Source organism: Nyctereutes procyonoides, unplaced genomic scaffold (assembly GCF_905146905.1).
Source record: "Nyctereutes procyonoides isolate TBG_1078 unplaced genomic scaffold, NYPRO_anot_genome, whole genome shotgun sequence".
Classification (NCBI taxonomy): domain Eukaryota; kingdom Metazoa; phylum Chordata; class Mammalia; order Carnivora; family Canidae; genus Nyctereutes; species Nyctereutes procyonoides.
In genome coordinates this window covers 22,060,188-22,072,700 of record NW_026575034.1, presented here as the reverse complement: position 1 = coordinate 22,072,700, position 12,513 = coordinate 22,060,188, and the positions used below count along the sequence as shown (strand labels likewise).

Below are 12,513 nucleotides of genomic sequence, written 5' to 3'. Positions count from 1 at the left end.
AGCTTAGAGCTACTGTCCAGTGGCTATTGAGTTCTTTTTTTTTTTTTAATATTTATTTATTCATGAGAGACACAGGGAAAGAGAGAGGCAAAGACACAGGCAGAGGGAGAAGCAGGCTCCATGCAGGGAGCCCAACGTGGGACTCGATCCCAGGTCTCCAGGATCAGGCCCTGGGCTGAAGGCGGCGCCAAACCACTGAGCCACCCAGGCTGCCCTATTGAATTCTTTATATGTGACTAGTCTGAACTGAAGTGTGCTCTATATATAATATGCACACCTGATTTTGAAGACTTAGTTTAAAAAAATAATGTAAAGTATAACTTTTCTGTTGTAGATAGCAATGATAATATTTTGCGTACACTGGATTAAATAAATATATATTAACTTCACCAGTTTTATTTTACTTTTTAGATGTAGATACTAGAAAATTTAAAATTACGTGTGTGGCTTATATTGCCTTTCTATTGGACAGCTCTTTCTGAAATGCAATTTCTATCTCTCCAGGGGCCCTTTTGTAGGGAAGGTATGTTCATCTCTGCACAGACCTCCTCCCTTTGAGGCATTTTTGTAGAAGGTAATGGCAGAAGGAGATCTCAACATATTTAGAAATTTACAATGTGGAAGATCATAGAAAGGGATCATGGCCAGAAAAAAATCATTCTACCTGGTCTGGTCCCTGTCTTTAGCCCCCAGTCTTTTGAGCACTTAGTCTGAAGAAATACAAAGTAGCTCATCCTCAGGCTCAGCTCTGGTATCTGTGGGGGAGATGAAGTACAGGTTATAGTAAAAACCCAATATTGGTTTGCTCTAGGGCAGAATTTTATTTGGGAGATGAAATTTGTGGGAGACCAGAGGCCAAATGCATAGGCTTCATCCTGATTTGCATTTCAATCAGGAAATATAAAAGGAGATAGAGCTGGCAAATGGTTGCTCATCGAGGTGGTAGGGGTTTGAGGATGAGAGATGATAAAGAGAAAATCTGCCTGAGTAATTAATCCCTTCTACGTATTTTCCCATGTAATAATTTCCAGGTAAAAAGGAGTTAGCCCAGCTATCCTCTACCAGTGGAAGTGTTCAGTGAATGACCTTACACAATAAGGAAAGACAAAGTACTTCCTGGGATTTCGTTGGTGAAATCTGGAGAAGGTTGTCCAGTTTGAGATTTGGAGGAATGAATTTGCAGCCCTGACTCTCCTGGGGTTCTGAGGAGAATGGCCTTGATGTTTTGGGCATAATGTGGTATAGACTAACCTGCTATGATTAAATATGATCAAATACTAAAGAAATTCATTTCTTATAAAAATCAAACAGGAGTGTAGTTAGTGCCATGTAGCACTGTTCCGTATGGGTTTCATGCTCCAAGCTTTCTTCATCTGAATCTCTGCATCCCCAAAGATAAGATAGTATTGTCCTAAGCATCAAGCCAGTAGAATAGTTTAAAAAAAAGACCCAGGGAGGCAATTTGCTTCTTAAATTCTTCACTTATATATGAGATCCTAATTTCTGCTCACTTTCTATTGCTGAGAATAGCTGTGGGGCCACATCTAACTATAAAGAAAAGTTGTAAACCTGTCTAACCATTTGCAATTTCTTTTTTTTTTTTTTTAATTATTCATAGAGACACACACAGAGAGAGAGGCAGAGACACAGGCAGAGGGAGAAGCAGGCTCCATGCAGGGAGCCCGATGTGGGACTCGATCCAGGGTCTCCAGGATCACACCCTGGGCTGCAGGTGACACTAAACCGCTGTGCCACTGGGGCTGCCCACCATTTGCAATTATGTACAATCAAATTTCAAGGAAAGGAAAATGCAGATTTTTGTGGAGACCTAGTAGTCTGTTACATGGGACTCAATGAGTGCCTGGAATCTTAGGCAATTCCTCTTTCTCATTACAGAAGATCCAGGACCTTAGCTTTTTCTGGAACTATGTTTATTCCATCCTGTAGCCTACAATTCATAAAGAAAAGGGGAAGAGATGAGATGTTTTCCTGTCATACACATGGACATGGGCTAAGTAACAACCATCTTTTTAAAATTAAAAGGCCAAGCTAAGATCAAATGGTAATAAGTTAAAGAAACAGAACAAGAGGAATGGAACTGGTGGATAGTATATTAAGATTTTCAGGAGGTTGAGGGACAGCCAAATCTGGAATGTATGCTCTGATGTGAATGGACTCCTGAACAGATTGTAAATGGGTTCTGTCTCTTACCTTGTCACTTCCAGGAAAGACCTCTGTGGAGATTGAAGTACTCATATGAAGTACTTTATATGAAGTACTTTCATATAAAGATATGAAATATTCAAAAGGAACTAGAGGAAGAAGCATGGATGGACAAAATTCTTTTTTTTTAATTTTTAATTTTTTTATGATAGTCACAGAGAGAGAGAGAGAGGCAGAGACATAGGCAGAGGGAGAAGCAGGCTCCATTCACCGGGAGCCCGACGTGGGATTCGATCCCGGGTCTCCAGGATCGCACCCTGGGCCAAAGGCAGGCGCCAAACTGCTGCGCCACCCAGGGATCCCATGGACAAAATTCTTAAACAAGAAATAAATATTCATTTAGTTACTGAATAATGGAGTTAAAGGGGAAAGAAATAGAGTTAAATAGACAAGGATTTGAATATCAATAAACTATTAAAGTGTTTACTGAAAGAAAATAAAGAGGTCAAGCTTCCTCTAAAATTATTGGTGCGATAATTCCATATCATAAAAAGTAAAGCCTTTACTCCCCAATAATGATAAAATAGTTGATAAGAGGAGGACAAACTTAACATTAGTAATACTACTGTTATAGAAGATAATACCAAGAGATGTTCTTGAGATGAAAATGTAATAGCCTCAAGATCTCAGGGCCAGCTATTACTGCAAGAAACCCAGAAGTAGAGCTGCCTTTTTAATATCTCTCCCTCCGACCCACATACAGAGGCCACATATTTATGACTTTTCAAACCTGCACATGCCCTACTCCACAATACCGTCCCTAAATGTGTTATTTCCAATAAATGAATTGTTAGCATTAGTGCACCAAATAATCTTGTTTCCACTTGAATAGGAATTAGCAAATATTAATCCCATTTTAAATCGGGACTAATTTGAACATCCACATATGTTTATAAAGACCATGTATGAAAGACTCACAGCTAATATTATCCTCAATGAGGAAAAACTGCTTTTCCACTAAGGTCAGGAACACAACAGGGGTATCCCTCTCACCACTATTCAAAGTAAAAGTATGAGTTCCAGGTGGGAAATATATATATATTTTAAGGCAAATATGTATTGGATAGAATACGTATAACATAGAAAATATTTAGCAATATTTTCTGATGTGATAAATATCTGCATTGAAAAATGATTTTTATAAACATTTTATTTTGACTCTATTGTCATATTATTCCACATTTACCTGCTTTACTAAAAAATATACTTCTTAAAAAGAGGAATGTCCTCTTCCCTTTGTGACCATTGCCGAAGCACCAGTGGCCAAAATGAAATTCAATCCCTTTGTGACTTCTGACCAGAGCAAGAACTGTAAATGTGGCAGCCTGGGTGGCTCAGTGGTTTAGCGCTGCCTTCAGCCCAGGGTGTGGTCCTGGGGACCTTCATCCAGTCCCAAATCAGGCACCCTCCATGGAATGGAGCCTGCTTCTCCCTCTGCCTGTGTCTGTGCCTCTCTCTCTCTCTCTGTTGAGTGTGTGTCTCTCATGAATAAATACTTTAAATCTTAAAAAAAAAACTGTAAATATGGCATTCCCACATTTGTAGGAAGATCATGTCTTCCTCTCTTTCCAAAGAGCTGAGAAAGTAGTACGATGTTTGATCCATGCCCATCCGAAAGGATGATGAAGTGTAAGTTGTGTGAGGACACTACAAAGGTCTGCAAATTGGTAAATTTACAGGAAGAAGTCTGTCATCTACATTGAATGAGTACAGTGAGAGAAGGTGGATGGCATGACTGTCCATGTGGACTTTCAATCTAGCAAGGTGGTTATCAGTAGACTAAAACTGGACAAAGACCGCAAAAATATCCTTTAATGTAAAGCCAAATCTTAATAGGAAAGGAAAAGAACAAATATAAGGAAGAAACGATTGAAAAGATGCATAAGTAATCTTATATGCAACTTTGAATAAAAACTGTTAAAATGAAAAAGAATACAAACATGTTTTCTCATCAAGACATTATTATTTTAAAATGTTTAGTTGGGAAGATGATTTATAACATTCTCTAGGAGGGGTAAGATTCAAATGATTGGGATCTGAGTACAGGCTCACCAACCAGCCAAAGAAAGAGGATATTCCTGGCAGAAAAAAATAAATGAGGATAAGGACACAGAAATAATAGAAGCACCTGGCATGACTAAAGAGTGGTGAAGGATGAATTTGCTCTGTGTATGAGAAACAGTTATGAAAGATGAAATGGGAAATATTGCTGGAAAGATAGCCTGCAGTGAAATGCCTAACTACCTGAGGTGGGAATTCTTGAAAAACGCTATGAATTGGGTAGCGAGAGGTTCCCAAATCCCATTTCCTGGCATCATCCAATGTCAATCAAACATTCTAAAACTCTATCAAACTGTCCCCGACTGGGGGATCACCAGGCTTCAGGGTATCCAAGCACCTTAAAAGTTATATCCAGCAACTGAAGTCATATATTCTATCATTCAAATAAAGGTTATTAATTCAATCATGTTTCATTCAATAAATATTGTGTGCCTATAGTATGCCAAGAACAGTTCAGGTTTATGCTATGAAGAAGCAACTCAAGAAAAGTCCTTGCCTTTATGTCCACTGGTATGCTTCTGTTGTCTTTAATGTGATCTCTCTCCACCTGGTCTCTTATTCGTTTGTCTAGCCTGAGCTTTTTAAATGACGGTTGGCTTCCCCAAGGGAGCAAAATAGAAGTTGCAAGGTCCAAATGCCTGGAAATTCACAGATCATTTCAATCCTATTTTATTGGTCACAGCAAGTTATAAGGCCATCCCAGATTCAAGGGGCTGGAGAACAGACTGCACCTCATGATGGGTAAAATTGGCTTGTGTGTGCAGTAGAGGAATGAATTATCGGCAGCCATTTTTGTGGAGTGGCCAGCCACACTTGATAAACTAGCAGAGTGACAAATAGTCAAAAGCTTGATAACAAACTCTGCTGACGAGATTTTGAGAAAAAAGACACTCTCATACATTGTTAGTGGCATTGGGGAAAGGTACAACCACATTTCTCCTTTAATATCTAACAAACATACAACCACATTTCTCCTTTGACCACCATAGTTATATTTCTTCTTCTTTTTAAGATTTTATTTATTTGGCAGAGAAAGAGAGCACAAGCAGTGGGAGGTACAGAGGTAAAGGGAAAAGCACTGAGCAGGGAGCCTGATGTGGTACTCGAACCCAGGGCCCTGCAAACATGACCTGAGCTGAAGGCAGACTTTTAACTGACTGAGCCACCTAGGCACTTCTGATAGTCATATTTCTAGTAATGATCCATAAGATTTATCAAAAGTACTTTCTAAGATGTGAGAGGAAAAGAAAAAAAAAATGAAGAGACCCTCAGTTATTGGTGGAACAATGTCAGAAGATCTAAAGTATGTAGTTGAGATCCCAAAATGACATGAGAGACTGGAGATAGGAAATAAGTTTAGAAGTAATAATTACTGACATTTTCCAAATTAGGTGAAAGTCATAAATTCACAGATTTAAAAAGCTCAGTCAACTTTATAAAGAGGATGCAAATAAAGATACTTCTGGGTACATCACAATCACACTAAAGAGGTAAAGGGTCACCTGGGTGGCTCATTGGTTGAGTGCCTGCCTTCCGCTCAGGGCATGATCCTGGGGTTCTGGAATCCAGTCGCGCACTGGGAGCCTGCTTCTCCCTCTGCCTATGTCTCTGCCTCTCTTGAGTCTCTCATTAAGAGAGAAGAAAAGAAAGAAAGGAAGATGAAAAAAGAAAGTAAGAAAGAAGAGGTAAAGTAAAAAATCTTAAAGGCAGGCAAAGGAAGCAGAGAAATGAAATATAAATGTCTAAGGTAGCTGCAGGCCTCCGCCTGGAGGGCCACCCGCCCCGAGAGCCACTCCTCCTCGCAGGGACTCCTGGCCCCTCCCGTATCCACGTCACGGAGTTGGGGAAAGCGGGCGAGCCCTGTCCATGGAAATCAGCACAGCGGTGCAGGAAATCCCTGAGTTACAATTGGATCCCTGCGGTGACTGGGGGAAGGCTGCCTAGAACTTGCAGCCCCTGACCTCCTCAGAAATACCCATTCCCACTGTGAATCACTGCACAGCTGAGAGGGGCTGGAGCATTAAATAGCCCGTTTTTAAGGTCTCAGGAACACAAGGAAGCTCTTCATCCTGCTTGGATTCTGCCTTTAACCCTTGGGAGTGTCCTCTAACACATCCGCACCACCATCCAGGCCCAAGAAACCAAGGCCAGAACACAGGTCAAGATGGGGTTTATTTTCTCAAAATCTATGAATGAAAATATGAAAAACCAAGAGGAGTTTATGCTTATGAATGCTCGACTCCAGGTGGTGATGCTGTATAGGCAATGGCCTCTTTGGAGATTGGCTGTGATTTTGTCTTTTTCTCCATGGGATTCTATATTGTTTCTAATAGACTACCTAGAAGAGGTCAAGGAATCCCTGAATGAGTGTCCTCTCATCACTATGAGTATTTACAATTTAAGCAAGTGAAAGCTGCACTAACATCTTGAAATAAGAAGTAACAGAACTACTGTTCTGAGGCAAGCAAGAGAATACAGTGTCTGCTTTGTAGAGAGTCCTGTGGCAACAAGGAACCCCAAATGTAAAGCAGGTAGTGAAGAGGGGAGGAAAGCTGCCAACTGCATCTGTATGTAGAAGGATGAGCAAGTGGGAGTTGGCTCCAGAACCAGAAATGACCAGGAAATGCCTTGACTAAAAGAGGCAGCATGTCAACCTGAGCTCATCAACAGTGGGAGGATCTTGGATTTACCACGGCTTCAACTTAACCCACTGAAACTCATTTCTGCTCGGTCCCCATCTCTGCTACTTCTCTTAGCCTCCCTCTGTCCCTCCCTCATAATCATTCTTCTGAAGTTTTATTGTGGTAAAACACAAATAAAAATTCATCATTTTAAAATGTATAATTCAGTGACATTTACAATCTGTGCAACCATCGCTATGGTTTTAATTTTAATTTAATTAAAAACTATTTAATTTTTTCATCAAAAGGAAACCCTATGCCCATGACACAGTCAGTCCCATCACCCCCAATCCCTGGAAACCACTAACCTGCTTTCTGGACTTGCCTGTTCTGGACATTTCATATAAATGGATTCATACAATAAAAAAAATGTCTAAGGTAATCAAGACTCACACCTCTTCCACTAACTGTTAAGTGTGTTAAGAGTATATGAATGCTTATATACTCTTAGGCAATAGTTCAACATCATTATTCATGGTTCTAAAATTTACGACTTATTAAAATCCAGAGGATAAGTATACCTAATTCTTTTTATGAGGAACAAAACTATAAATAGAAATCATTAGTACATATTATTTATAAGTTTTTATATTCCCTTTGTTTTGTTTTGTCTTAAGGATTTTATTTAGTCATGGGAGACACACAGAGAAAGGCAGAGACATAGGCAGAGGGAGAAGCAGGCTCCCTGTGGTGAGCCCAATATGAGACTTGATCCTAGGTCCCTGGGATCACCACCTGAGCCAAAGGGAGATGCTCAACCACTGAGCCACCTAGCTGTCCCTATGTTCCCTCTGAAAATGAGTTAAATATTCATTAAATAGGACTCTAGCAAGGCTAGATTAGGTGGAAAAAGCTTTCCTATCAGAGAATCTTGAGAAAAGCAAACGAGAAGAGGGTCAGAAGGAAGGGAGGGAGATGGTAAATGGTTTTAGAGACCCAGCCCTTTTGGGAATAAGGCAAGGCTGGTGGAGACTGGCTCTGTCCCTGGAGCCCCAGTGTAAGTAAATGTTCCCTCCAGGGTTCCACAAAAGAGTATAAACAGCTCAACTCCTGACCTACAAGCTGAATTTTATTAAGGATCTCATGTCATCTGCTCCTGGATGTTCAGTGTAAAGCTGGTGAGTGAATTAGATATCTAGGAGTGGTGAAGTTTCCAGATTGAGGTAAGGACTGGACTGGTGTTCTGTCCCTGACAGGCCAGAGGTGACAGGACCCTTAGGGGCTAATGATACATGTGGACAAGGAGTGGTAAAGACCAGGGGCACAAATCTGTTTGGTTCTAGCAGATGTGGAAAGTGAGGTCTGGGAGGGGAGCTGGGGATGCATGGGCCAGATGGAAGTTCCTGAGGGGTAACAAACCAGGAAAAGCAATCCTATCAAATGGTAGATGCCTAAATAATTAGACTGGAGATGAGAAAAACAGAAAATACAGTTACTTAGACTATGGAAATGCATTTACTTACCCCTCCTGAAAAATCAGGAAAGGAGCTCTGAGAAAGGAAGCAAACTAGTCAACTCCCCCAAGCCAGATATTGGAGGGGAGTTTGGGGAAGGACCCAGGGCATCTCTGCAGGTGTGAGAACTCGAAGCCAATTTTCCTCCACAGAAAGAAAAATCAAGGCACCAAAAGAGGGAGCTGGAGTGGAAGAAATAATGTTATCAAGTATAAGATTTATCTTAGCCTCTGAGCTAGATATTTTAAGGTGCCTCTTCATTTAATATCTTCAGAAACCCCGGGAAGAGGATATTTTATTATTGGCTTCATTTCTTCTTCATTCTGGTGAAAATGGAACTAGACATAGCTGTCTTCTCAGGGGGTACCCTGTGAGCCCATTACACCTGGAAAATTTTACTGAACCCATCTGCTTCCATACCGACCACTTTCTCAGTCCATAAGCCCAGTTAGGACAGATGCCTGAAAAATAGCCTGTGCTCCAAATAAGCTTGCTGAATAATTAAGCTAATGAATGAAGGAAAGTTAGTGAATGCTAGGAAGCAAATGGTAAAATTACGTGTTAACTTCTATCAGGAGAGTCTTCCAAATATCAAGAGCTCCACACCTGCCCCTAGAGATAATGTTTTTCTTTTTCAACTTTCAGTCATTTATTTTTTTAAATTCTTTTTAAAAAAATTTTAAGTCCTTTTTTAGGGGTGAAATGGAGGCCATATCTACTTCCTAGAGTGGATGTCTGCTCCCTACAGGGAAAGTATACAAAACGCCACATGCAATGTGCATACTGCAGTCCCTGACCTAAAACGATGATTAGGAAATACTAGTTTAATTCTTCTGTGACCATATTACATTCAGATCTATCCTATTCCTAGGACACAACTTACCTCTTAGTATCCAGTTTCTCGGCAATTACTATTCCAATAAATCTTCAAGGCATATAATGGCTGCCACGCGGGTGAGGTCTAAGTATGAAGTTGTGATCAAGGCCCTTCACTGACTGTGCACCCCTTCTGGCCTCTTAAGCACTCCCTATGCACCTGTCACCCAAGGCAAGAAATGTTTCATAAACATACTGTGCATGTCTATGCAGTATATTCACCTTTTCTTATGCTGATTCTCTTCTGATAAATTAGTCAATTTCAAGTATCGTTTGCATTCTTCCTAGTAATGATAATGAGTTTTTCTACTTATGTATAATCCTCTATTTGAAAGTGAGATACATAGAATAATATCTCTGATTTTGATTTGTTGGAGGTGAGTATAGTTGGTTGTCACTCATTGAGGCACACACCATATCCTTCATCTTTGCATATTTTCTTTTTTTTGCATATTTTCTATTTGCATGTTTAAGAAGATGAAGAGTATGAGATATGCCAAAAGTTCTAATATTCACAAAGGATATTAGAATAATTCCCCTTAAGAATATATTAAAAATAATATGCATTTTCCAGGTGCCTGAGTGGCTCAGTTGGTTGAGTATCTGCCTTAGGCTCAGTTCATGATCTCAGGGTCCTGGAATTGAGCTGCATGTCTGCTTTCTGCTCAGCAGGATTTGCTTTTCCTTCTCCCTTTGCTTTCCTCTGCTCATGGTCTTTCTCTCTCTCAAGTAAATAAAATCTTTTTTTAAAAAAGTATGCATTTTCATATCTTTATAAACAGAAAGTGAGATCCCAGATCATCTGCTCCAGGCATGACTGCCTTAAACCACACTGCTGTTAGTCACACGGTCTTCCAGTTGTTGGGTATCCCTGGGCTAGAAGACCAGCACATGTGGATTTCCATCCCCTTCTTCATTTCCTACGTCATCGCCCTGCTTGGGAACAGCTTGCTCATCTGCATTATTCTCACAAAGCGCAACCTCCATGAACCCATGTACCTCTTCCTCTGCATGCTGGCCGGAGCAGACGTTGTCCTCTCCACGTGCACAGTACCCCAGGCCTTGGCCATCTTCTGGTTCCGTGCTGGGGAGATCTCCTTGGATCGCTGCATCACTCAGTTCTTCATCATACATTGCACTTTCATGTCTGAGTCAGGGATATTGCTGGTGATGGCCTTTGACCGCTACATTGCCATATGCTACCCACTGAGATACACCACTATTCTTACACAAGCCCTGATTGGGAAAATCGGTGTGACTGTCTTTCTGAGAAGTTTTTGTACACTTTTCCCCATAATATTTCTTTTGAAAAGATTGACTTTCTGCCAAAATAATACCATTCCACACACCTTTTGTGAACACATTGGCTTGGCCAAATATGCTTGTAATGACATTCGAGTGAACATCTGATATGGATTTTCCATCCTAATGTTAACAGTGGTTTTAGATGTTGTGCTAATTTTTGTTTCTTATGTGCTGATTCTCCATGCTGTCTTCCACATCCCTTCTCAAGATGCTCGCCACAAAGCCCTCAACACCTGTGGTTCCCACATCTGTGTCATCATCCTTTTTTATGGGCCTGGAATCTTCACAATCCTTACTCAACGGCTTGGACGCCACATTCCACCTCATACCCACATCTTGTTGGCTAATGTTTGCATGCTTGCCCCACCTATGCTCAATCCCATCATTTATGGGATCAAGACCAAGCAAATCCGGGTGCAGGTAGTTCATCTGTTGTTCACAAAGCAGAAATCACTTTGGTTTAAGAATTGAGTTTTTGGAATCTCTAGCCATCTGTGAAGTGGCCTCTGGAATGGTCAATGAGTTCTCTCTCTGGAGCAAGTTCACCAGGGAGGTTGCAGGATTACTCCTTAATTGTCAAAACAACTTGAGCATAGCGCCTTGTTGGACTGAGCAAGCCTGCTCCCACAAAGACCCTGGGAAAGGATGCACTGATTTTCAGAGATCATAGATCTTTAATGACTCTAGCATGATCTTTAGAAATAGATGAAGTGAGAGCAGTCCTCTGGCCTGGGATTTTTGTTCCACCATTCCTCAATGAGTTTCTCAAGCTCTGAGATGTCTTGCGTTGTCTCTAAACAATCATACACTCCTTAATGCCTTTCATTCTGGCTAATGTCGTTCTTAGAATCAGTGATTCCTATGTTTTGTAGTTATTCCTATTATATTATAATTTTTAAAAAGATTTTATTTATTTATTCATGAGAAACACACACACACACACACACACACACACACAGAGGCAGAGACATAGGCAGAGGGAAAATCAGGCTCCATGCAGGGAGCCCAATGTGGGACTCAATCCTGGGACTCCGGGATCATGCCCTGAGCAGAAGGCAGGTGTTCAACCACTGAGCCATTCAAGTATCCCTACATTGTAATTTATATCTTGTCAACACGCATGTCTGTAATAAGAGAATGTAAATGAACCATGTATTTTTTACTTAGCAGAACAGCCCCTGAGGAGACTGAGGGGATTGAAATTGGTCCCTCCTGTGTGGGGGGGATGGTGAGGAGGGTGCTTTTCCAATCTCAATGTCAGACCATGTTCTTCAGTGATCTTCTCCTTAGTGGGGTATTCAAGGCCTTAAGGACCTGACTCCTGACCTCCTTCACTACAACACTGCCCATGTGTCACCTCTAAGCGACCTGAGGATCAGACTCACCAGGATATTTAATGCCTCACCTTTTCCAGATCATGCCGCGCTCTCCATGTCCTTGTTCTGCCTCGGGATACACCCCCATGGGCTTGTGAAAAATTCCTATTCCTTCTTCCAAATCCACTTCTCATCTTATCTGCTCTGCCACTTTCTCCAACCACAGCTGTTTCCCAATGTGCTGTTTAGTTGATACTTCCTCTCTGAGGAAGATAGCATTAGTCCATGTTTCTTTTTAAATATGTATTTTATTAAAAAGCTATGTTTCCTGTAGAGAATATTAGAAATTATGAAAAAAGACAAACATGAAATGGAACTCATAAGCCCATAAACTTACAGCTCCCAAGCAATTTTATTGTTAAAGTTTTGTCTCCGATAGTTATACATCTATATCTATATACTTATATATCTACATCTGCATCTGTATCTATATCTGTTTCTGTGTCTGTATTTTTTCTCCATCTCTATCTATAGCTTGATCCACTCCTTTATCTACCTGGAAAATATTATCATATGATACACATAAATTTTTGATGG

General features: G+C 40.6%; 1 protein-coding gene and 1 pseudogene across 1 annotated transcript; both read left to right on the top strand.

The window, feature by feature from the left end:
- The first annotated feature begins 3,491 nt into the window (after window positions 1–3,491).
- On the top strand, window positions 3,492–4,112 carry LOC129505107 (60S ribosomal protein L26-like; annotated as a pseudogene).
- A 5,996-nt stretch (window positions 4,113–10,108) lies between these two features.
- LOC129504859 (olfactory receptor 52B4-like) lies at window positions 10,109–11,071 on the top strand. Its single transcript, XM_055317738.1, is given in 1 exon segment — window positions 10,109–11,071. A coding segment is annotated over 1 exon segment (963 nt).
- Window positions 11,072–12,513: the final 1,442 nt, after the last annotated feature.